The sequence below is a fragment of the Microcaecilia unicolor genome, chromosome 3 (assembly GCF_901765095.1).
Source record: "Microcaecilia unicolor chromosome 3, aMicUni1.1, whole genome shotgun sequence".
NCBI lineage: Eukaryota > Metazoa > Chordata > Amphibia > Gymnophiona > Siphonopidae > Microcaecilia > Microcaecilia unicolor.
Window position 1 is genome coordinate 90414199 of NC_044033.1, and position 26801 is coordinate 90440999.

The 26801-nt window shown below is 47.1% G+C and overlaps 1 protein-coding gene across 1 annotated transcript in view; it reads right to left on the reverse strand.

Moving 5' to 3' along the window:
• Positions 1–26801, reverse strand: part of COMMD1 (copper metabolism domain containing 1) — a 314539-nt gene that overhangs the window by 190881 nt on the left and 96857 nt on the right. The window contains exon 2 of the mRNA XM_030196165.1: positions 2691–2972. Coding sequence (XP_030052025.1) covers positions 2691–2972 — 282 coding nt within the window. The remainder of the gene's footprint in view (positions 1–2690; positions 2973–26801) is intronic.

Sequence of the window (26801 nt, forward strand, 5' to 3'; positions counted from 1 at the left end):
GCCTGTCATAGCAGATAGGATACAGTCCTCCTTTAAGCTACCTTCGACCTCTTTAGTGAAATCACTCTTACTAACATATGTGCATGTAATTTGTTTACTAAATGGATGCCCAAATGATATCATGAAGGAATCACCAACTGGTTCATAGAATATATTATTCAACACTTACACCCCTGTTTATTAAGCCACACTAGCGGCTGCCTTGCGCTGATGCCGACACAGCATCGCTTAGTAAACAGGTGGGTTAGTTTTTATGTTTTCTATTGGTCTATTTCCGGCTGATAAAGAAAACATTATACTTACACCTATTCCTAAGAATAACATGGCTAAAAGAAATAAGGTTTCTAAATATAGACAGTTGCTTCAATTCCACTATTGACCAAGACCATGGAAGGTTTGGTAGCTCAACAACTGATGGAGTACCTATCACACCATTCAATTCTGCATGAATCCCAATCTGGTTTTAGTCCACAATTTAGCACCGAAACTGTTTTAGATATGCTTGTAACAAGATTTAGAAGTACAATTAGCAAGGTGCAAAAACATTTGCTACTACAATTTGATATGACCAGTGCATTTTATGTAGTGGACCACTTCATATTAATGAGCCTACTAGATCATTTTGGGATTAGTGGTGCTTTGTACACATGGCTCAGGAGTTTCTTAAGAAATAGAGATAAATAATGTCATTTTGAACCCATGGACATCAGAATGCGAAGTACCCCAGGGCTCTCCTATCTCCTCAATTTTGTTCAATGTCATGATGGCCCCACTAGGAAGGAAACTAGCTATGTTGGGATTTAATCTTTTCATATACACAGATGATGTTACTATTTATATTCCTTTTAAAAATGATTTATCTAAAATACTGGATACAGTCAAAACAGGTCAATATCATGGAAATATGGGCTACGACCTTCAAACTTAAATTGAATAGAGACAAAACAACATTTTTGGTTATTTCCTGTTTACATTGTCAAATTTCTTATCCTAATTTCAAAATCAACAAAATAATATATCCAAATGAAACCCAGTTAAAAATCTTAGCAATAATCTTTGACCAGCATTTGTCTTTCGAAAATCATACATCTGCTGTAATAACTAAAATTTTAAAGATTTTTTTGGAAATGAAAAAGGATTAGAGATTATTTCACTAACCAATCATTCCAATTATTAGTACAAACAATGGTACCATCACAGATTGACTATTGTAGTACATGTGGAGAGAAAGGAATCTGTGATCAAAATGTTACAGACAGTTCAAAACACAGCAGCCCACTTGATTTTCAGGGTATCGAAGTAAGAAAGGGTAGCCCCTTTATTCCTTACATTGCACTGGCTCCCAATCAGCACACGATTAATGTTTTTTAAATTTTGTTTGGGATGGCACCAGACTATATGATGGACTTAATTAATCTATCAAGGAGGAATGCAGACCCAAAAACAAGAGACTATTTTCTTCTTCATCTCCCTAGCTGTGAAAATATGGTTTATAAGTCAGTTCACATGGCAAATCTAAACTAACTGGGGTCCAAATTGAAGAACCTAATTCCAAAGCAAATAAGAGGAATTAATAATTATCTACTATTCTGTAAAAACCTAAAAACATGTATTTTAAGAAATTTTTTTTTTACTAAGAATGAGTTCAAGAAATTGAGGTTTTATCTTTGTGAATAAAATCTTATCGTTAAATGTAAGCTATATAGAATCTTTGTGAATGTAATCCTGTTTGTTAACTGTAAACCACATTGAACTGTATTAATTTTTGGATAGTGTAGGATATAAGAAAAAATAAATAAATTATTGGCATTAACTGACCTTATTCACTATGCTAGATACTGTGTGTGCAATTTCTGTCACATGCAACTTCTAGGGGGGCATGGCCATGGAAAGGGCATGGACAAGTCAGGGGTGTGCCTATGGGATACGCGGGCAGGTTATAGAATCCTAGGCATTAGATGCCTAACTGCCAATAGCTAGGCACAAGCACTTACACCAGCCTTTGACATGGTGTAAGTGCTCCCCTCCCCATAAAGTTAGGTGTGAAACTATGACCTTATGCTAGCATTCTATGCCAGCAGTTCTGCATGGAACTTCCATTATAAAATTCGCACTCAGTGACATCAATGAGCTAAAAAAAAGACAAAACTAGTCTCACCATATTTGACTAAACACTTGTATGGAGAGGATAGCAAGAAAGATGCCTCAATATCTTTAGTCTCTTGTCTCGTTGCAAGAAATGCTTTCCATCTTTCTTGAGTTAATTTTTTAATGTCTGGATAAATCCAGACCTTTTGACCACAATTAACATTTAGTTTTATTGTTAAGGAGGGAACACAGAGTAGAAATGCTTTCAACTGACACCTTTCATTCTCATATATTGACATCTCTAAAATTAGTATCATCCAACAAAGTTGAGACACAAAAATAAATGCCATTAATTATAAATATTCATTAATCCACATCTTTCTACATTACACTGAAAGCAAACAACACTTCTAAATTGTGAATCTCACTGTGAATATTCAACATGATAGTAAAAAATCTCCTGGAGGAAAGGTAATCCTAAATCCACCTAGCTCAAATTAATATTGGTATGCACATGAATTACCCTTTGTACACAGAGTAATTAATTCAACTATATCACTTATTCATATGAAAAGCATTTTTTTAAATATGTCCTAGCTTACCTGCCCATTTTTTCCCAGTTGAATCTCTGCTATAGCAACAGGGGTATTGCCATGATCTATGTGCCGGGATTGAGATTTTAAGTCAACTCTCCAGTTTATGGCCTTTAGAGAGTTATCCCACTTGGACCGAGTGATTAGACTGTCTCGAATATTTATCTTATGATTCTTCCAAAACTTTGCGATAACTCTGGCATTATCTTCTGTGATTCCACCTTGTTTCTTGGTCTGGGCAGTCAGGAACGCTTCAAGCTGGTTCAAATCCATGTCTGCGGAAACTATAGACTAGGTGAAAAAAAGAAGTAAAAAAGAAATTTTCCTTAGACAATGGGTGCAGAATTATTCTAACAAAAATGAAACAGGTTTAACAATGAGCATACCCCCTAGTTTTATAAAAGTGTGCCCAAATTGAACGTGCAATTTACAGAATAAGGTCAGTGGAATGCATAATTTAATAGATTCAATGCTAACTGGCCTTAACAACCAATTATTTGATCTTTTATTATCCTCTATTATCTCTGTTGTTTTATACGATACGTTTACGATTTCTATTTTACTATAAGTTTGTTTAATGATATTTTACCGAACCGTAGCCTTTCCATGATATTGTGTAAGCTACATTGAGCCTGCAACTGGTGGGAAAATGTGGGGTATAAATGTGTTAAATAAATAAATAAATTATTGGCTATAACTGGTAACTGCTCTTATTTGGTATTCTATAAGTTGAACACTTGCGCCTAAAGTTAGGCACGTAAATGCACACTTACACTAGTATTCTATAACAACAAGTGCACATGCAACTGCCATTATAGAATCTGCTTAGTGTGCCTCATCTCAACCAGGGCCGTCGAGAGACAGAGCCAGGCCTGGGGCAGGACCACTGCAGCCACCACCCCCTCCACTCAGGATGCAGCTGCTGCCGCCGCCCCTCACTCGCTCAAGCCACCACCGCCCCCCACCCAGGTCCCGACAGGGGCAGGAGACAGACCCCGGCACCAGGCCCCCCCTGGAGGCTGGGCCCAGGGAATTCTGCACCCCCACCCCCAATAACAACACCTAACTTTAGGCAATCTATTACTACTACAATACTTTTCAAGAAATTACATCTGGCTCCTCATATGCAACTCAAAGTAAAAGAGACACTCAAAATATTAATCATGAAGAGTACCAAAGAATCAATTTATTCAAGAACAATTAACAATTTAATTCTATGTAAGATACAGCAAAGCTTATAATTCCATAAGAAGACAGAACTCATAAAAACAAAATTAAAATATATAATGTTATTGAAATACACTCTTAGAATTTTGCTAACTCCAAATCATCTTATTTTATTTTCCCTCTATTCATACATACATTAGCATTATATGTGAGAGTTAATTTTAAAATAGGGCACCTATGTTGAAAGTCTAAGAAACACCTATTTGGAGAATCTCTCTATATAAAACGCACCTCCAACGTTCTAATGAAGCCTCTGTTAGCCAACATTCTAAAGTGAAGGGGGTGAGATCAAATTGTGTCTGCCCCGCCCACGCGTCAAACGTGATGACGTCGAGGGCGGAGCAATGACACTCAACCAATCGCAACGCTCGGCAGCGAAGCGTCAGGGAAGGAGGCGGCGCTCTCGACGTCTAGCCTTCCCTTCGCTGTGTTCCGCCTTCTTCTGACGTCAAGGATGACGTCAAAAGAAGGCGGAACACAGCGAAGGGAAACCTAGACGTCGGGAGCGCCGCCTTCTTCCCTGACGCTTCGCTGCCGGAACCGGCACGGAGGTAAATTTAAAAACAAGAAAAAAAAAACCAAAACAACCATGTTGAGGGGAGAGAAGAGGGTGGCCACTAAAGAACAACAATGGGAGCGGCAGGGCAGGGGAGAAACGACAGCATGGATGCGAAGGGGGGGGGGGGAAGAAGAGGGCGGCCCAGGCTGGGACATGGGAGAGAGAGGAGCATGGATGCAAGGGGGGTCATGAAAGGGAGACAGGGGACTTGCTGCAAAAGGATGAATGGAGGCGGCAGGGGACAGAGGAGCATGGATGGGCATGGATTGGGATGGCAGGGCTCAGGAAGAGAGGGCAATTGCTGGAAAGGGATAAATGGAGGGGGCAGGGGACAGAGGAGCATGGATGGCCATGGATTGGGAGGGCAGGACTCAGGGAGAGAGGGAAATTGCTGGATAGGGATGAATAGAGGGGACAGATGGGCATGGATGGAAATGGATTGCAGGGCAGGCCTCAGGGAGAGAGGGCAATTGCTGGATAGGGAAAAATGGAGGGGCCAGGTGACAGATGAGCATGGATGGGCATGGATTCGAAGGGCAGGACTCAGGGAGACGGGAATTGCTGGATAAGAATGAATGGAGGGGACAGATGGCCATGGATGGATATAGATTGCAGGGCAGGCCTCAGGCAGAGAGGGGAAATGCTGGATAGGGAAAAATGGAGGGGCCAGGTGACAGATGAGCATGGATGGGCATGGATTGGAAGGGCAGGATTCAGGGAGAGGGGAATTGCTGGATAGGGATGAATGGAGGGCACAGATGGCCATGGATGCATATGGATTGCAGGGCAGGCCTCAGGCAGAGAGGGGAATTGCTGGATAGGGATGAATGGAGGGGCCAGGTGACAGAGGAGCATGGATTGGAAGGGCAGGACTCAGGGAGAGGGGAATTGCTGGATAGGGATGAATGGAGGAGACAGATGGCCATGGATGGATATGGATTGCAGGACAGGCCTCAGGCAGAGAGGGGAAATGCTGGATACGGAAAAATGGAGGGGCCAGGTGACAGATGAGCATGGATGGGCATGGATTGGAAGGGCAGGACTCAGGGAGAAGGGAATTGCTGGATAGGGATGAATGGAGGGGACAGATGGGCATGGATGGATATGGATTGCAGAGCAGGCCTCAGGCAGAGAGGGGAAATGCTGGATAGGGAAAAATGGAGGGGCCAGGTGACAGAGGAGCATGGATGGGCATGGATTGGAAGGGCAGGACTCAGGGAGAGGGGAATTGCTGGATAGGGATGAATGGAGGGGACAGATGGGCATGGATGGATATGGATTGCAGAGCAGGCCTCAGGCAGAGAGGGGAAATGCTGGATAGGGAAAAATGGAGGGGCCAGGTGACAGATGAGCATGGATGGGCATGGATTGGAAGGGCAGGACTCAGGGAGAGGGGAATTGCTGGATAGGGATGAATGGAGGGGACAGATGGGCATGGATGGATATGGATTGCAGGGCAGGCCTCAGGCAGAGAGGGAAAATGCTGGATAGGGATGAATGGAGGGGGCAGGGGACAGAGGAGCATGGATGGGCACACACACACACTCTCTATCACACTGTGTCTCACATACACACTTGCACACACTCTCATTCTCACAAACACACTCTCTCTCTCACACACTCACACTTTCACTCTAACTCTCAAACAGTCACTCTCACATACACTCTCCCAAACATACACACTCCGAGGAAAACCTTGCTAGCGCCCGTTTCATTTGTGTCAGAAACGGGCCTTTTTTACTAGTATTTTATAAAGGCAATGTAGCCAGCACCAACAGCACGCAAATGTTCACACACATATTTACACTTACTATGAAACTGGTTCCAGGGTGGCTCAGGAGATTTTTTTTTTAATTATTTAAAGTTTATTGAATCAAAAACAAAATAAAGCATGTACAATAACAGTACCTTCAATGGAACAAATTCCAAGTAAGGAAACAGTAACAAGGTTGACAAATCTCAAATACATCCTCCATGCACCCAACACCCAGCCAATACCCCCCCCCCCTCCAAAACCCCGTTCAAGAATCAAGCAATGAAGGGTCAGGGTGTGAGGACCACTGAATATAAGGGTCACAAATGCGGTGATAAGTCAGTATGTGACCTGTGCACAAGGCTGTTAATTTAGACCTTAGGTGAATATAGTCCACTTGCGGAGGGGGCCACGTGATGCTCTTCAGCTGAGCGGACGTCTCTTGGCCAAGCTCCGCTCCAGCCACCCCAAAATTATTTAATTTGCCTGCAAGATCTTCCCTACGTGAGGCTACAAGTGTCCGGTCAGCGAGTCGGAGCTCAAGCCCATTTTAACAGTAGAGTAAGGGGGTTATGCCCGCGAAGACCCTGCGGACAGGAAGGCACCACGCACAGAACTTGGGCCTCAAGATGGCGGCAACGCAAGCGAGTCCTCCACAGGCCAGTCTCTCGGCGGAGACCACTAAAGACTTAGTGTAACAGATATCGGCAGTGCTTGAGGACAAACTATCTAAGCTGCAAACGTCGGTGGATCAAATTTGGGACTCCTTGGAGTGGCAGGGCGCACGTATCCAACAGGCGGAGGACCGCATCTTGCGCCAGGAGGTTCGTGCTGAGACGGCAGACATGAAGATTCTGGCGCTTGAGAAACAATGCGCACTTCTAATGCAACAAGTCGATGACCAAGAGAACAGAGGAAGGCGAAACAATCTCCGAATCATAGGGTTACCTGAAACTGTAAAAGAAAAGGATCTTCATTGAGCGGTGGCTGCCGGAACAATTGAACATACAGTAATCAAACAAGGTGCTGAGAGTCGAGAGGATTCACCGACTTTGTACCCTGCGTGAGGAGGAACAGCGCCCGAGACCTTTGATGGCCAGAATACTTAATTATGCGGATAAGGAGCGAGTGCTACAGGCATAGAGGAGGGAAATCGCTTGACTACAATGGACATAAGCTACTACTGTTCCAACATTACTCGGCAAGTGTTGCTGATCAGAGGAAGCAGATGGGCTGACATTGTAAGCATCTGTTTGACAAAGGAATAAGATTTGCACTATTGTACCCAATGAAGGTGCATGTGGTGCACGATAATAAAACTATATTTTTCATGGAGCATGGAGCTTTGGGCGCATTTGTGGACAAACAGCAATGATTGGCGGAGATACACGATTTCTCTCTAAAGTACCGCACTCGCGCTGATCAGGGGTCTGATGTGCTGACGCACTCTGATATTGTTGAGGAACCTGACGGCGACTAGGAACATGGGCCTTTGCCTGGCGCTCAGATGGGCCTGAAGGCCATACTGGACATCATGCTTCTTTCATTATTAGCTGGTTGGTTCAAGCAGGGTTTCGTTTAAGCTCATTTAAGTCTGTTACTGATTCAGAATTAATATTTCCTGGAAAGATCTTACTTTTACTGCTCATAGAAGGGGGTGGGGGGCATGGGAGGGTTAGTGGTGTGAAGGAAGGGGAATGTTTGTTGTGCTTTTGTATGGGTTATGTGTGCTAGTATTGTTGGTTCCTTTGGTGGGTTGTCAGTGGGGGGGAAGGGAGAGCTTGGTTTAGTTTCTGGAGAGGGAGGGGTAACATGGGGAGTTAGGGGGGATAAATGCAGTGGTGTGCTGGAGCAGGCTCTCACAGGCTCTCGAGAGCCGTTTGTTAAGTTTTTAAGAATTTTGGGAGCCGGTTCTCCATGGCTACTTTAACAAATAGATCCCAAAATGTGGGCTTGGGCCCCTCCTGAATTCTCTTTTACTTTGCTGGTGAGAGAGAGCCCCCTGTTAACAATTTACCAGCACACCCCTGGATAAATGTAATACATGTTCATTGAAATCTTATAAGTTACGAGGGGGGAGAGTGATACTGCAGGGTGAATGGAGGGAGAAGTCTCTGCTATATGTTGTTAGCTTCACATTTGTCTGGGGGGCTCAGCTGGGAGGTCCCCTGGGCAGGTTGAGGATAGTGGTGTACTCGTTTGACCCTCGGTTGCTGATGATGCTCCATGGTTGCTCTTAAAGTGGTATCGCTAAATGTGGATGGTGTCCATTCCCCTGTAAAAAGAGCTAGAACCTTACAGGCGCTTAAGAGACTGCATACAGACATAGCATTTCTACAAAAAACTCATTTGGGAAAAGCAGAGCACCTTAAACTAAAGAGGGACTGGGTGGGGGATCTCTACTTTGCCGCTTATAACAGCAGGCAGCGGGGAGTGGCTATACTGATCAATAAAAATGTGGTGTTCACGATGCATAAGCTATATCAGGACCCAGACGGTCGTTTTCTCAATGTGGCAGGGTTATTGCAGGGAAAGCAGGTGGCTCTTTGCAACATTTACGCACCTAATTTATATTCACACAAATTCTTTACACTTTTGGCAGTGCGTTTGACTGCCTTTGATGAATATCCCTTAATCCTGGGAGGGGATTTTAACATCACTAGAGACCTGCTGATAGGCTGCAAGCCGCCCAAAAGACCATTCAAGGGCCATGAAGGGAAAAGGGTGAACTTCCTTATTGAAGAGTTGGGGGTGGTGGATTATTGGTGCTTGCATCACATAGATGGGTGTGATTATACGTTCTTTTCCCACCCTCATGGGGTCCATGCACGCCTGGATTACATCTTGCTTTCGCACTCTTTGGCTTGGGGAGCTGTTCAGGCGGGGATAGGGACGCCCGATGTTTCTGACCATTCCCCAGTGTGGGTTGAGTTAGAGTGGGGAGATAGGGTGGACACGTTTCGCTGGCGTATGAACCGTGCTCTTTATCAAGACCGGGAGTTTCGTACATATCTACGTCAGGGGTGGTTGGATTATGTTGCTGAGAATGATGTTCAGTCCGTGGGGCCTCGCGTTTACTGAGAAGCAGCTAAAGCGGTGCTTCGAGGTAAAATCATAGCGTACACTGCATCTTAATAGACACAGGGAGCACACGATTCGTGATCTTACGAAGCAACTGGGGGACACTAGGAGAACTTTTATTCTCAGCCCATCTGATGTATCCTGCAAGGTCTACTATGATGTTAAGAAACAGCTTCAGGTGGTGCTGGACGCTAGAGCTCTCTATAGTATCAAGCTCTATAAATATCGCCTACACCAATAGGGTAATAAGACTGGTAAATTGCTGGCTTCTTTAGTGAAGCAGAGGTCAGCAAAAGGTTACATCGGCTGAATCAGGGATGCCGCAGGAGCCAACCACACACGGAGGGAAGCCACACAGAAGGAGTTTATCCGGTTTTATACCAACCTCTATGGTAACAGCCCCTTTTCAGTTGAAAGATGTGAGGAGTTTTCACCAAAGTGAATCTTCCATCAGTGACGCCAGACCAATTGGCGCTTCTTAATGCGTCTCTGCGAGGGATTGAAGTGCAGAGAGTCATTAGGCAGTTGAAGTTGGCTAAGGCACCAGGTCCGGATGGCCTTGGTAATGAATTCTACAAAATTTTGCAGGATCTGGTGATCCCTTCCTTCATCCCAATGTGCGAGGATTTGAAAGACTCGCGCACTATGGGCCCCACTTTGAATCATGTTTATATCACGGTCCTCCCCAAGCTGGGAAAGGATACTGATCTTGTGGGATCTTATAGACCTAGCTCATTGTTAAATCAGGATGTCAAGATTCTGGCATCGGCGTCTAGGCTTAACTCTTTTCTGCCTCTCCTAGTTCACAAAGATCAGGTGGGTTTTGTCCCAGGAAGGTATGCTTCCGCCAACATACTAAAGATGAGCTGTATTTTGCTAGAGGGGAGTTTCAGGTCAGGGGATGCCATCCTGGCCAGTTTGGATGCAGAAAAGGCTTTTGATAAAGTGATTTGGGAGTATCTGTTCTGGGTACTACAGCAATTTGGTATTCGGGGGACATTTCTAGACTGGATTCGGGCACTCTATAGTAACCCCTCAGCTCAGATTATTATCAATGACACGCTGACTGAGAGGTTTTCGCTGCATGGGGGAACCAGGCAGGGATGCCCACTTTCCCCCCTTTTATTTATACTGACTCTGGAACCTCTTGCGGCGCAGATTCGTCAGGACCCTGCCTTGAAAGGGGTGTCCACGGGGGGTAGGGAGTATCAAATCAATCTGTTCACGGATGATATGCTCCTAGTGCTAGACAACGCGTTCTCCGGCTTGCCGCAGGTTATGGCCATCATACGGGAGTTCGGTGCATTCTCCGGCCTTAGTATAAGTTTTGGGAAATTGGAGGCGTTGCCTATCAGTCACCCTTGTGTAAGCGTTTCTTTGCCCAGCTTCCCTCTGTCATGGGCCGGGGTGGGTCTCAAATATCTTGGGGTATACTTGGGGGTGGATCAGGCGTGGGTCTACAAGAAAAATGTCTTGGAAAAGCTAAATGTGATAAAACAATTGTATCACAGCTGGAAGGACCTCCCTGTAAATTTTTTGGGTCGTTTTGCATTAGTCAAAATGGTCCTCCTGCCTAAGATATTGTACCCTTTACAGATGCTTCCGCTCTGGGTGCGCGGGTCAGAGGACCGTCTATTCCGAAGCATCGTTGGTACTTTTATTTGGCATGCCAAGAGGCCTAGGATATCTTTTACTAAGTTAACTTTTGGCAGGGCTCTGGGGGAGGGGGGGTTCGGCTGCCTGACTTGAGGATGTATAATGTCTTGGGGCTTCTTCGTTGGGTGCACGTTGGGTGCATGAGATCCAATCGGGAGTCCACTTCTTTGCCCCAGCTGACTTTTGGGATAGCTGGAGTGCCCCTTATAACCCTTTTGCAGTTCTCGGTCCTCATCAGCCACGGGGTTTAGCAGTTCTACAAGGAAACCCTTATCTGGGTGCTCCGAGGCGAGCGTGGGAATGGTGGTGGGCTCGCATTGGAACAGAGGGAGGATCTAGCCCTTTTTTAACCTTGGTGGGTAACCCCAACTTTCCTGCAGGCTGTGGTTCCCCAGTGTTCCAGAGATGGGTTGAGAGTGGCTGTCGATATCTGGGGCACCTGAGGCAACCCCCAGGGGCAAAGACTTTCCATCCTTTGATCAAATCCGGCATGCATGGAATGTCCTGAACTCTCAATTTTTTGCATACCTCCAGGTGCAGGATTATGTTCTGACCCTTGAGCATCATTGTGGGAAGCCTGTGGCTTTCCAGCAAGCGGACATGTTTTTTCTAAACCTGCCACCCAAGTTAAATAGACTTTCCCAGTGGCACCAGTTTATTCGAGACTCCAGTAAGGCCCATTACTTGAAGGAATTAGCTGGGGAATGGAGCTGGGATGTTGTGGAATGAGTTTCAGAGGCACAGCTTTGGGCTGCATTTGAAAGCGTTAGCACAGTAACACCTAATGTGGCATTGCAGGATATCCAGTTTAGGATCCTACACAGAGTACATATCACCAAGCAGAGAGGGAAGGCAAAGAGGCTGTGGGAGAGTGATTTGTGTGTTAAATGCAAGGCGAGTGCTGGCACCTTCCTACATTCCTTTATGGAGTGTCCAGCGCTGTCCTTATTTTGGACCAGAGCACTGGGAGTTATTGAAGACACTTTGTGTTGCACATTTGATTGGTCTTACTCAGTAGTGCTGATGGGTAGTGCGGCTCAATTATTACAGAAAGGTCTCGGAGAAGCGCAGTGCAAATTTGTGTTATTAGCTACCATCCTTATCAAAAAATTCATCCTACTGGGTTGATCTGGACCCTCCATCAATCGTTGCCTGGCATGGTTTTATGCGGGAAATGGCGAGCTGGCTGCTTACTTCTCTTAAGTTTTCTGCCTCAATGGGGCATCGTCAGTACCGTGATATATGGAGCAGATATGTTTCTTGATATGTGTCAGAGACTTCTGTTGCTGATATTACTCTGTGTGTCCCTGCGGAAGGAGGGGAGGGTAGGGAGGGGGGAGGGTAAGGGAGGTGGGGGGTTTAAATTAATAAAATATGAATCAGAGGGGGGAGTTGACTCTAATCTTGGCAACTAGGATGACTGGAATGTGATTATTGAATTGAGATTTAGTTTGAATTTTGCCTATGTGTATTCTGCTATGATTTGTAGTGTGTTCTGTTGTAATGCTCTTGCTGCTCTCTGTTATATGCATTTCTCTGATTCAATAAAGATATTTTTTAAAAATAGTCCAACTTGCGCAGGATCACATGACGTCCAGGTTAAGTAAGCTGCGTCCATGCTACTGCTAGCACCAACTTGTGGCACACAAACTTGAGTGACCAGATGATGGGTGGAAGATTTCACTCCCTGTGGCTTAACATATAGAAGGCAATGATACATTTTCATGAGGTAAGTAGTCTTGGTTAGGCTTGAAACAAATTTCAAAACATTAGTCCAAAATATTTGAGTATTAGGACAAGCCCACCAAATGTGACACATATCCCCCTCTAGCTCACATTGGCGCCAACATAAAGCTGACCCCAAACGGAACATTTTGGCAAAATGCTGGGGTGTGTAGTACTAGCAGTAGAATATTTTGTACCCATTTTCCACTAAAGTACTAGATACAGATACCTGAAGTAAAGATTTAAACACCCGCGTCCATTGTGTATATTCGTAAGAAACACCCAATGCCTTCTCCCACTTCAGTAGGTAGTACATGATGGGCTTATGACAGGAAAAGAGAGCCCTATATAGTCTAGAAACACCCCCCCTTCCCTCTCCACTAACAATTGCTCACTCAAGAAGGGTCTCTGTTAAACTCAGCTCCCCTTTCACCCTTTGGAAGATCCTCAAAAGAAAGTAATTCTCCCTCCTCTCATACCTGTCCAAGCTCGCATAAGCCTAATCCCTCCCAGAGTGATAGCAAGAATCCAATGCCCCCGGAACAAATTGCGAGGCAAAACATTTTCCACGAACAGTACTCCAGGTGGAGAGAGGCCACTGAAGCAGGGGTGGGGCCCCCCCTGGATAACCTCCCTCAGAAGCCGATCTGGCAGCCAGGGTATTGCTCTCAATGGGTAATGGTCCAGCCAAGTTTGTTCAAGAGATTTCCATATCTTACCCTTGCCCTGAAACTAATCTGCTAGGATTCTGAGATGTGCCGCCTGGTAGTAAGTAAAAAAGGAAGGCACTCCCATTTCACTTTGCGCACATAATTGGTACAATACCTCACGACACACCTGGGGCGGCCTTCTCTTCCAAATGAATGAAAAACTTTACATCGTAAACCCCTAAATATTTTTCAGGTAAAGAAACAGAGAGTGCCATAAATAAATACAGCATTTTGGGGAGTAGAATCATTTTGACCGCATTGATACGCCCAAGCCAGGAGAGTGTCAAGCTCTCCCAGCAGTCTAATTCCAAAAACAGCTCATGAATCTTTGTTGGAAAGTTAACCTTGTACAAATCATCTAGATGTTGCATCAGGTGGATCCCCAAGTATTGAATATAATGTGGCACCCAGCAAAATGGGAAGCGAGCTTGCAAAAAAGCACCTGTTGGTTGGGGAGATAAAGAAATATTCGGCTCTGCTAATGTTAAAAGGATATCATCAGCAAAAAGAAGGATCTGAGACTCAACCTCCCCACTCCTCAATTCCTTAATATCTGGATTGTACGAATGCAGGCAGCCAAGGGTTCAACAGCCAGTGCTAAAAGGAGAGGAGATAGGGCGCAGCCTTGTCGCGTACCCTGAAACAAGGAAAAAGGCGGAGAGAACTGGCTGTTGACCTGAACAGAGGCACAGGGGGCTGTATATATGAGAAGAAGCCAATGAGAAAATCGACCCGTTATACCCACCCTATCTAGAACAGCAAATAAGAACGGCCAATGTACCCGTCAAACGCCTTTTCAGCATCAAGTGATAATAGCCACAAAGAGGTTCCGGTAACTTGAGCACAATATAAAAGATGAAGCGCTCTAAGTATTTTATCAAACGTTTGGTGCCCCTGAACTAAGCCAGCCTGGTCCTCGTGAACTAAGAGTGGAAGGTAGTGTAATTGAGAGGCTAAGATCTTGGTAAAGATTTTATAAACCACCCCCAAAAGGGAAATAGGCCGATAAGAGCTACATAATTGAGGGTCCTTACCAGGTTTAGGCAAAACTGTTATTGCTGCTAAATTCCACGTCTCTGGGAGTGACTGGCCCTCACTGAGAGAATTAAACACCCTTAAGAGTAGCAGAGCTAAAAGCTTACCAAACGTCTTGTAGAATTTATTAGTGAATCCATCAGGTCCCGGAGAATACTAGAGGCCAGTGCATGGATCACTTGAGAAATCTCATCTAATTCTATGGACCTAGAAAGCATTAGTTGGGCTCCCTCTGACAGCCTGGGTAAAGTAATCTGGTCTAAGTAGGTGGAGATAGTGTCCTCAGAGGGGCAGATATCAGGAGTACAGAGAGCTTCATAAAACCGCCAAAACAGTGTTAGCAACTGGGTTGGATCCAAACCTACCTCACCATTATCATCTTTAAGGCTCGAGACGTGCTCGGGCAGTCTGTTGTTTAAGCTTATGAGTCAAAAGTCTACTGGCCTTATTACCAAACTCAACATGCAGCTGACGAACCCGTTGAAGCTACTCAGAAATATCAGCCAGGTGTAACTCATATATTTCCTGGCGGAGTTTGTGCGCTTGGCCTAATAATGAGGGGGAGGTCTAGAGGCCCGCTGGCAGAGTAGGCCCTCCACCTCCGCTAACCACTTTCATAGTAGATCCTCTGCCAGATAGCATTCCTTCCGTACATGGGCCCTCAATGCAATGAAGTGTCCGCGCATAACAGCTTTGAGGCCTTCCTACAAGATGCCAGGTGAGACCTCCCCATTATTATTTAACTGAATATAATCCTAAATGTATGATCTGACCACATGTCCACGAACATGATGAGAAATCGAGGCATCACCTAACCAAAAATAAATTTGAGAGAAGGAATTATGAACAGAAGAAAAGTATGTGTAGTCTCGTTGGACAGGATTGGCTTGCCGCCAAACACACATGGAGGAATACCGGATGAAACTGAAAGAAGCCAAGAGAGAGATACGACTGGCAAAAGTGCAAGCGGAAAAACAAATGGCTAGAAATGTAAGGAGGGATGACAAAAATTTCTTTAGGTATATTAGTGAAAGGAGAATGACTAAAAAGGGAATTGTGAGACTAAAAGATACTGCGAACCGCTATGTGGAAAATGATGAAGAAAAAGCAAATTTGCTAAATAGATGCTTTTGTTCTGTTTTCACAGAAGAAAATCCTGGAGAAGGACCGCGATGGACTGGAAATAGTACAAATGAGAATGAAGTGGATAGAGCACCATTCACGGAAGAAAGTGTGTATCAACAACTTGAAAAGCTAAAGATGGACAAAGCCATGGGACTGAACAGGATCCACCCCAGGATATTGAGGGAGCTCAGAGAGGTTTTGGCGGGTCCTCTTAAAGATTTGTTTAATATATCCTTGCAGACGGGAAAGGTTCCGAGGGATTGGAGAATGGCAGAGGTGGTCCCTCTTCACAAAAGTGGTGATAAGGAAGAAGCTGGAAACTACAGGCCGGTAAGCCTCACTTTGGTTACTGGAAAAGTAATGGAAGCGATGCTGAAGGAAAGGATAGTGAATTTCCTGGAAGCAAATAAGTTGCAAGATCCGAGACAACATGGTTTTACCAAAGGGAAATCGTGCCAAACGAATCTCATTGAGTTCTTTGATTGGGTGACAGGAGAACTGAATCAGGGACGAGCTATGGACGTAATCTACTTAGATTTCAGCAAAGCTTTTGACACGGTTCGCCACAGGAGGCTCTTAAATAAACTGGATGGGCTGAAGATAGGACCTGAAGTGATGAACTGGATTAGGACCTGGTTGACGGACAGACGCCAGAGGGTGGTGGTGAATGGAATTCGCTCGGAGGAGGGAAAGGTGAGTAGTGGAGTGCCTCAGGGATCAGTGCTGGGGCCGATTCTGTTCAATATATTTGTGAGTGACATTGCCGAAGGGTTAGAAGGTAAAGTTTGCCTATTTGCGGATGATACTAAGATCTGTAACAGAGTGGACACCCGGGAGGGAGTGGAAAACATGAAAAAGGATTTGAGGAAGCTAGAAGAATGGTCTAAGGTTTGGCAATTAAAATTCAATGTGAAGAAATGCAAAGTGATGCACTTAGGGAATAGAAATCCACGTGAGACGTATGTGTTAGGCGGGGAGAGTCTGATAGGTACGGGCGGAGAGAGGGATCTTGGGGTGATAGTATCTGAGGATTTGAAGGTGACGAAACAGTGTGACAAGGCAATGGCTGTAGCTAGAAGGTTGTTAGGCTGTATAGAGAGAGGTGTGACCAGCAGAAGAAAGGGGGTGTTGATGCCCCTGTATAAGTCGTTGGTGAGGCCCCACCTGGAGTATTGTGTTCAGTTTTGGAGGCCGTATCTTGTTAAGGATGTAAAAAGAATTGAAGCAGTGCAAAGAAAAGCTACGAGAATGGTATGGGATTTGCATTACAAGACGTATGAGGAGAGACTTGCTGAACTAAACATGTATACTCTGGAGGAAAGGAGAAACAGGGGTGATATGATACAGACGTTCAAATATTTGAAAGGTATTAATCCGCAAACGAACCTTTTCCGGAGATGGGAAGATGGAGAACAAGAGGACATGAAATGAGATTGAAGGGGGGCAGACTCAAGAAAAATGTCAGGAAGTATTTTTTCATGGAGAGAGTAGTGGATGCTTGGAATGCCCTCCCGCGGGAGGTGGTGGAAATGAAATCGGTAACGGAATTCAAACATGCGTGGGATAAGCATAAAGGAATCCTGTGCCGAAGGAATGGATCCTCAGGAGCTTAGTCAAGATCGGGAGGCAGGGCTGGTGGTTGGGAGGCGAGGATAGAGCTGGGCAGACTTATACGGTCTGTGCCAGAGCCAGTGGTTGGGAGGTGGGGATAGTGCTGGGCAGACTTATACAGTCTGTGCCCTGAAGAGCACAGGTACAAATCAAAGTAGGGTATACACAAAAAGTAGCACATATGAGTTATCTTGTTGGGCAGACTGGATGGACCGTGCAGGTCTTTTTCTGCCGTCATCTACTATGTTACTATGTCAGATGCCAGCTTGCAAGAAATGCAAGTAGCAGCTCACGATTATGCTGCGCATAGTGTATTATCGCTGTAGAGTTATCAAGCTGAGGGTTCAAAGTAAAGTTAAAATCTCCCCCCACTAGTACCGACCCCTCCCTGTGTTTCAACAGTTACTGGTCAAACTGGTGAAAAAAACTCCCTGTGACCTGCATTAGGGCCGTATTTGTTCACTAGAGTATATTTCTGCCCCCTAGAGAAAAAAATCAGTAAAAGAAAACGCCCCCTTTTATTCCTAACAGTTTTTTCAATTTGCCAGGGTCATGAGTCATTAAAGGCTATCAGAACTCCCTCCCCCCCCCCCCCCCGACTCTTAGAATCATCACGATTAGAAGCAAAGTATAGGGCAGGATATTTACGATGATGACACAGATGTTCATGCACTGATTTTAAATGTGTCTCCCGAACCAGGGCAATATGCACCCTAAGTCGAACCAACTCCTGAAAAAGGAGATGTCACTTCATAGGAGTGCTAATGTTATATCAGACATAAGAGCAGGAATTCAAGGAGAATATATACCCAAGTGGGCCCCATGCACATTCCTTCCCCACCACCACCCGTCCCCCCCTCTCTGGAATCCTCCTCCAACCCATATACTAATGCATCCAAAGTATCCCCCCTTCCCACTCCCTCCTTCCCTTCCCTCCCTCATAGATCTGAGATCCCCCACCTATAAAAGGAGAGGTATCCAATGAAGGAAATGTGTCTCAACCCCCCCCCCCCCCACACAATCCACAAAAATAGTAAATAGCAATGAGCTGAAAATTCCCCAGCAACCAGTGAACAAAATTACAACAAAACAGGAGAACCTAGACACCCCATCTCAGATTACAAACCAGGAACAAAGTTCCAGAATCCACAGTGCTCCCTAAACATTCAGGCAGCACACAACCATCACCTCAACCCATACATATACGCAGACGACGTAACGATCTACATCCCATTCAAACAAGATCTACAGGAAATCTCCAGTGATATCAACCTAAGTCTTCACATCATGCACTCATGGGCGGATGCATTCAAGTTGAAACTTAATGCAGAAAAACCCAATGCCTAATACTCACCTCTCAACACAATACGAGCAAATTCACCACCATAAACACACCAAATTTGACACTCCCTATCTCGGACACCCTAAAAATTCTTGGAGTGACTATCGATCGTCATCTAACACTTGAGAGTCATACGGAAAACACAACCAAGAAGATGTTCCACTCAATGTGGAAATGAAAGAGTAAGACATTTCTTCCCAATGACAGTCTTCCGTAACCTGGTACAATCAATGGTGCTCAGTCACCTAGACTACTGTAATGCACTCTACGCTGGATGTAAGGAGCAGATAATCAGGAAACTTCAGACAGCTCAGAACACCGCAGCCAGACTTGTATTCGGAAAAGCAAAATATGAAAGCGCTAAACCACTATGAGAAAAGTTACACTGGCTCCCACTCAAAGAACGCATCACGTTCAAGATTTGCACCCTAGTTCATAAAATCATCCATGGAGATGCCCCAGCCTATATGTCAGACCTGATAGACTTACCGACTAGGAATGCCAAAAGATCAGCCCGCACATTCCTTAATCTTCATCTCCCAAGCTGCAAAGGTCTAAAATACAAACTTATGCATGCATCAAACTTTACCTACTTGAGTGCCAAGCTATGGAACGCACTGCCGCACAACCTGAGAATGATCTACGAACTAACAAACTTTCGAATATCATTGAAGACCCATCTTTTTAATAAGGCATACCACATAGAACAACAAATATAAATGCATGCATCTCCTCTACCTTTACTCAGAACTATTTTTATAATATCTGCTGTTTTAAACTTCTACTAAGTTACTCAAAATCTCTATGTAACAACAAGTGATTACGTTCTAATCTATTACCACCAAGAACGATACATTGTAAGCCACATTGAGCCTGCAAGAAGGTGGGAAAATGTGGGATATAAACGCAATAAATAAATAAATAATGTCTGACAAGAGCCTAATAGCTCAAGTAGACATATCAGGTAAGCTGACCAGCAGACTGCTGGCACTGCACGCATTTATGTACCTTCGCCACCCGCTGCCATTTAGGGTGCGAGGTCAAGGTCAGAGTGGGTCGAGCTATGTTGGGAACTGGTGTCGCTACCATTGGACCCCCCCTCCAAAAGGACCTTGCGGGCCTCAGTCAATGATTTAAATTTGGTGCACATGACATCTTTACAGAACACAAGAGCAAAGGGGTGCCTCCATCGGTAGTGAATACCCATCTCATGGAGCATCGCTGTGACCAGTTTCAGATCTGCCCGACGTTTGAGAGTAGCAGAGGCCAAATCTTGATAGATGGTAAAATTATGTATAATCATACCTGATAATTTTCTTTCCATTAATCATAGCTGATCAATCCATAGACTGGTGGGTTGTGTCCATCTACCAGCAGGTGGAGATAGAGAGCAAACTTTTGCCTCCCTATATGTGGTCATGTGCTGCCGGAAACTCCTCAGTATGTCGATATCAAAGCTCCATCCGCAGGACTCAGCACTTAGAGAATTACACCCACGAAGGGACACTCTGCCCAGCTCACCACCGCCGAAACGGGGGAGGGGAATTAACCCAGCTCATCCCCACACAAGTGGGGGAGGGGAATCCGTCCAGCTCATCCCCGCGGAGCGGGGGAGGGACACCACACCCGCCGATGCGGGGGGATCTGGCTTATCCTGCAACCGCAACCGCGGGAGGAGCTGACTGACCCTAACACCGCCGAAGCGGGAGGGGTACAAAGCTGCCCTACAGCCGCACGAAGCGGGAGGGAGTGCCGGCAGAATTTATGTCTCAATCCAGCCCCGTAAAACGGAGGGGAGAGGAATGCAGCAGCTCACTGTAACACAAAGTCGTCTCAACTCTTGAAGAATCCAAGTGAAAGAAGAACTTGAACACGAAGTCCTCCTGAAGTAACTGAAGGCTAAACTTGAACCTAAAATTCAACCAGAATATAAACAGTACAGATATCTGGGAGGGGCTATGGATTGATCAGCTATGATTAATGGAAAGAAAATTATCAGGTATGATTATACATAATTTTACCTTCCATATCATCAAGCTGATCAATCCATAGACTGGTGGGATGTACCGAAGCAGTACTCACCCAGGGCGGGACATAGAAATCCCTGACCTCAACACTGAAGCTCCAAACCGGGCCTCCGCCCATGCAGCCACAGTCAAACGGTAATGCTTGGAGAATGTATGAGCCGAAGCCCACGTTGCCGCCTTGCATATCTCTTCCAAGGAGACGGATCCGGCCTCTGCCATCGAGGCCGCCTGAGCTCTCGTGGAGTGAGCCTTCAGCTGGATAGGCGGCACCTTCCCCGCGGCCACATAAGCCGCTGCAATGGCTTCCTGGACCCATCTTGCCACTGTAGGCTTAGCAGCCTGCAGACCCTTACGAGGACCTGCAAACAGGACAAACAGATGATCCGATTTCCGGAAATCATTGGTCACTTCCAAGTATCTGATGATGACTCGTCTCACATCCAGATATTCAAGAGCGGAGTACTCCTCTGGGTAGTCCTCCCTACGAAAGGAAGGGAGACAGAGCTGCTGATTCACATGGAAGCGAGAACCAATCTTGGGCAGGAAGGAAGGCACTGTGCGAATAGTCACTCCTGCCTCAGTGAACTGCAGAAAAGGCTCTCGACATGAGAGCGCCTGGAGCTCGGAAACTCTTCTGTCTGAAGTGATAGCCACCAAAAAGACTGCTTTCAACGTCAGGTCTTTCAGAGATGCCCTCGACAAGGGTTCCAAAGGCGGCTTCTGCAATGCTCTTAGCACCAGGTTGAGATTCCACGCAGGCACCACTGAGTGCAGAGGAGGGCGCAGGTGATTAACTCCCTTGAGAAAGCGCACCACATCTGGCTGCGAAGCCAGGGAAGCACCCTTCAGGCGGTCCCTGAAGCAAGCCAGAGCCGCTACCTGGACTTTAAGGGAACTGAGCGACAGGCCTTTCTCCAGACCTTCTTGCAGGAACGCCAACACTGAAGAAATTGGAGCAGTGAAGGGAGAAAGTGAGCCTGCTTCACACCATGCTGCAAAGATACGCCAAACCCTGGCGTAAGCAGTAGAAGTAGAGCGCTTCCTCGCTCTCAGCATAGTGGCGATGACCTTGTCTGAGAAGCCCTTCTTCCTCAGACGCTGCCGCTCAATAGCCAGGTCGTAAGACCAAAGGGAGAGGGATCCTCCATCACCACGGGACCCTGATGTAACAGGCCCTGCTCCACTGACAGCCGCAGAGGATCGTCGACTGAGAGCCTGAACAAGTCCGCATACCAGGGACGTCTGGGCCAATCCGGACCCACCAGGATTACCCTGCCGGGATGCTTTGCCACCCGGTCTAGCACCCTGCCCAACATGGGCCAGGGCGGGAACACATAGAGGAGCTCTTGTGTCGGCCACTGTTGGAGAAGAGCATCTACTCCCAGGGATCGAGGGTCCCGTCCTCTGCTGAAAAAGCGCGGCACTTGGCCATTGGCCGATGACGCCATCAGATCTAGGCTCGGCTGGCCCCAGCGCTTCGTGATGTCCAAGAACGCCTGAGCAGATAGTTGCCACTCTCCGGGCTCCAAGGTATGGCGACTGAGAAAGTCCGCCTTGACATTCATGACTCCGGCAATGTGGGCCGCTGAAAGCTGCTCCAGGTTCGCTTCCGCCCACTGGCAAAGACTCATAGCCTCCTTGGCTAGAGGGGCGCTCTGGTACCTCCCTGGCGGTTGATATAGGCCACAGCCGTGGCATTGTCCGACAGGACCCGTACAGGCTTCAACACCAGTACCGGGATGAACTCCAATAACACCAACCGAATGGCTCTGAGTTCCAGGAGGTTGATAGACCACTTGCCTCTGCAGGAGACTAGAGCCCCTGCGCTGTCCTTCCCAAGCAGTGGGCTCCCCAGCCCATCAAAGAGGCGTCTGTCGTGACGACAATCCACTCCGGGGTCACCAGAGGCAATCCTGCAGACAACTTGTCTGTCTGCGTCCACCAGCTCAGCGCCTTGCGCACTGCTGGGTCCACGGGAAGGCGCACAGCATAATCCTCCGACATCGGAGTCCAGCGCAGCAGCAGAGATAGCTGTAGTGGTCTCATATGAGCCCTGGCCCAGGGCACTACTTCCATCGTGGCCGTCATAGAGCTCAACAGCTGCACGTAGTCCCAAGCCCGAATAGGAGAGGCTACTAGGAACTAGTCCACCTGAGCCTGAAGCTTGACAATCCGATTGTCTGGCAGGAACACTCTGCCCACTTGGGTGTCGAATCGAACTCCCAGATACACCAGGGACTGAGTCGGGCGCAGCTGGCTCTTCTTCCAGTTGATGATCCATCCCAGGGAGCTCAAAAGAGCAACTACCCGGTCCATAGCTTTGCCGCACTCTGCATAAGAGGGGGCTCGGATCAACCAGTCGTCCAGATAAGGATGGACTTGTACTCCTTCCTTTAGCAGGAAGGCCGCTATGACCCCCATTACTTTGGAAAAGGTCCGCGGAGCAGTAGCCAACCCGAAAGGGAGGGCTCTGAACTGGAAGTGTCGTCTCAGGACTGTAAAACGCAGAAAGCGTTGGAGAGGAGGCCAGATGGGAATATGCAGGTACGCTTCCTTGATGTCCAAGGAAGCCAAGAACTCTCCTGCCTTCACTGCCGCTATAACAGAGCGGAGAGTCTCCATGCGAAAGTGCCTCACTTTCCAGGCCCGATTGACCCCTTTGAGGTCGAGGATAGGCCGGACAGAACCTCCTTTCTTTGGAACCACAAAGTAAATGGAGTAACGTCCCTTGCCAATCTGATTTTTTGGCACCGGAACGACCGCACCCAGGCGGATCAGGTTGTCCAAGGTCTGCTGCACTACCACAGCTTGACCGGAGACTTGCAGGGAGAGAGTACAAACCCGTCTCTTAAGGGTTGGCAGAACTCTAGCTTGTAGCCGTCTCTGATGACTTCCAGCACCCACGCGTCTGAAGTTATAGTGGTCCACTCGCCCAGAAACGAGGACAGCCGTCCTCCAATCTGCACTGGGGCGTGGACCAAGGCCCCGTCATTGGGTACGAGACCCTGGGGGAGGACCGGAGGGAGCACCTCCGGGACGGCGGTCTCTGCGAAAGGAATGCTGCTTGGGGGAGAAATTCCTCTTGAAGGAAGAGGGGGCAGAGGAACCCGACTTGCCCGGGCGGTATGGAGGTATCGGGACGAGTACTAACCCGAGCCCTGACCCCTGGTAATTTCTTGCCCTTAGACGTGCCGAGATCGGTCACGATTTTGTCCAGCTCGACCCCAAAGAGCAGCTTGCCTTTAAAAGGCAATCTAGCCAGGCGGGATTTAGAGGCGTGGTCAGCAGACCAATGTTTCAGCCAAAGCCACCGCCGCGCAGAGACTGTCTGAGCCATGCCTTTAGCTGAGGCTCTCCAGACATCATACAGCAAGTCTGCCAAATAGGCTAAGCCCGATTCCAGGGCCGGCCAATCAGCCCTCAAGGAATGATCCGAGGGGGAAGCCCGCTGCCCCATAGTCCGGCACGCCCTGGCCACATAGGAGCCGCAAACTGAGGCCTGCAAACTTAAAGCAGCTGCCTCCAAGGACGACCTTAAGGCCGCCTCCAATCTTCTGTCTTGGGCGTCCTTTAGGGCCGTGCCACCTTCCACCGGCAACGCCGTTTTCTTAGTCACCGCAGTGATTAAAGAATCCACGGTAGGCCACAGATAGGCCTCACGTTCACTCACAGCCAAAGGATAGAGGCGGGACATAGCCCTAGCCACTTTAAGGCTCGTTTCCGGGACATCCCATTGAGCCGCAATTAAGGTGTGCATGGCATCATGCACGTGGAAGGTTCTAGGCGGGCGCTTCGTCCCCAGCATAATGGCAGAGCCAACAGGGGCTGAGGGAGAGACGTCCTCCGGAGAGGAAATCTTCAAAGTGTCCATGGCCTGTAACAACAGGTTGGGCAAATCCTCTGGGCTAAAAAGCCGCGCTGCAGAGGGGTCATCCGCTCCATCCGAGCGGGGATCTATCTCCTCCAAGGAATCCGCAAAGGATCGTTGGGAGACCTCAGACACGCTGCCCTCATCTACATCGGAGGAGACAAAAGTCCTCCAAGGCCTGGAAATCAACCCGAGGGCGTTTACCTCTGGGAACCTCAACCTCTTTATCAGAAGAGGGAGCAGGGGCAGCGTTTTGCATGAGGAAAGCCTGATGCAGCAGCAAAACAAACTCGGGGGAGAAACCCTCCAGACTGTGCACTTCCGCAGCCTGGGCAACAGCCCTAGACGCACTCTCAACCGGCGCTCGCAATAGCGGGGGAGAGACATGCTGCGCATCCAAAATGGCGTCCGGCGCGAAACTCCGTGAAGGAGCCGTGCGGGAAGAACGGCGCTTAACTTTAGCCGCTTTTGTGCCGTCGCCCAAATTAAGGGCGTTCATGGCATTAATGTCTCCAACCTCAAGGGCGGCCCCGAAGAAGCCGTCCGAGCCGCGTGGCCGGCCAAGATGGCGGAGGCGAGGAGCGGGGGATGGGCGTTTATGGCGGGAAAAAACCGCCACGCCGGAGGAACGACCGGGACATTCATCGGTCACTAAACTATCACCCATCAAGGGCGAATCAGGTTGTAAAACCCCCGCATCCCCTCTAGAAGCGCTCCAGCGATCTGGGGAGCGACCCTTTGCGCCCTCGCCCTCTGACGCCATTGCCACGAGGAGAAGAATCGGGGAACCCCCTGCCCGCTATAAAAAGGTAAAATTACCTGCTTGACGCTCCGAGCTGTAACGAACTGGTGTCCCAGTGAGTAGCTGCAATGAACGTTTAAAGAAACGTCGAATTAAACGCCTTTAAAGACGTTTAAAAATATATATATTTTTTTTTTTTAAACGGAGCCAGCGGGAGGGGGGAGAAAAGGAGGGACCTGGCACCACCAGGTTTGCACTTGCTCAAAAGAGCCCTCAACCCCAGGCCTCAACAAAACCTAAGGATTAGGCTTGGAGGCCTAGCCAGAGCTGCTGCTGTGTGTGACCACCACCTGCTGAGATAGAGAACATACTGGGGAGTTTCCGGCAGCACATGACCACATATAGGGAGGCAAAAGTTTGCTCTCTATCTCCACCTGCTGGTAGATGGACACAACCCACCAGTCTATGGATTGATCAGCTTGATGATATGGAATTCCACATTATAAGAATCACACTGGAAGTTATTAGCTTGGTGGGCCACTTTCAATACACATTCCTTGAGCTTAAAGTCCTGGAAGCAAGCAATATCATTCTTGGAAAGATTATTCCATGTGGGGCCCAAGGCCCTATGGGACCACTCCAGTAGGACTGCACTGAGGTCCAGCGGTGACCAGGTGTCCGACAACAAAGAGTTGACTAGCCATTGCACCACAGACTCACAGTCCAGGTATGCCAGGGTTTCAGGTGAATATCTGCAACCTGCCGGTCCAGTGAGCCTACTGCCTCTGACTGCTCATCTAAATCAGCTCTCCACTTCCTCCAGCTGATTGCCTAAATCGTGGATCTCACCTCACAGGTCAGCTCCCAATGTTGCAAGGTCTAATCAAACAGCCTTAAGGTCAGTCCTGATTTCTTGAAGCCAGTCATTTAATTCAGGGAAAGGCACCGCCTCCGTCACCTCATGTCCATCTCCCGATGCGAACATATCCAGGGTGACGATCCCCCCCGAATGATCTGAATCACGCGGAACCGCTGGCTCCGGGCCTACCACACGGCTCACGGATGAACTGCCGGCAAAAGCGTACTGATAGATCTGTTCGCAAACTCATTGCCAACCAATGTCCCCACCACTAAGCAATATTCCACTGCTCAGGTTACAGTAGATGTCACTGGATGCTGGAGAAATGCCAAAGAACACCTTGAGTGAGTGGGAACTTGCTCTTCAAGCAGCCATACTGCTTGGTGATGTCACTTCCTTTGCTCAGGAGATTTGTTACTCTTTGTTTTGTCAACTTTTCCTATTGCATCTTCCAGGTTCACTGAGATTTGTATCAGTTCCTCCAAATCATCACCATAAAACACCATTTTTGGCGTGGGTAGTTCCCTTCCATCTTTTTCAGTAAAGACCGAAGCAAAAAATTCACTTAATTTCTCCACTAGGACCTTATCATCCCCTGAATGTTTCTTTTACCACTCAATGATTTAACGATCCAGCTGACTCCCTCACAGAAGTTTTGCTTCAAGTGTACCAAATAAAGTCTTTATTATGAATTTTTATTTCTATAACAAGATTCTTTTCAAATTCCTTTTACCTGCCTGGTCAATGCTCTTCATCTAACTTCCCGATGGTAATGCTGTTTCATATTTTCTTTATTCAGA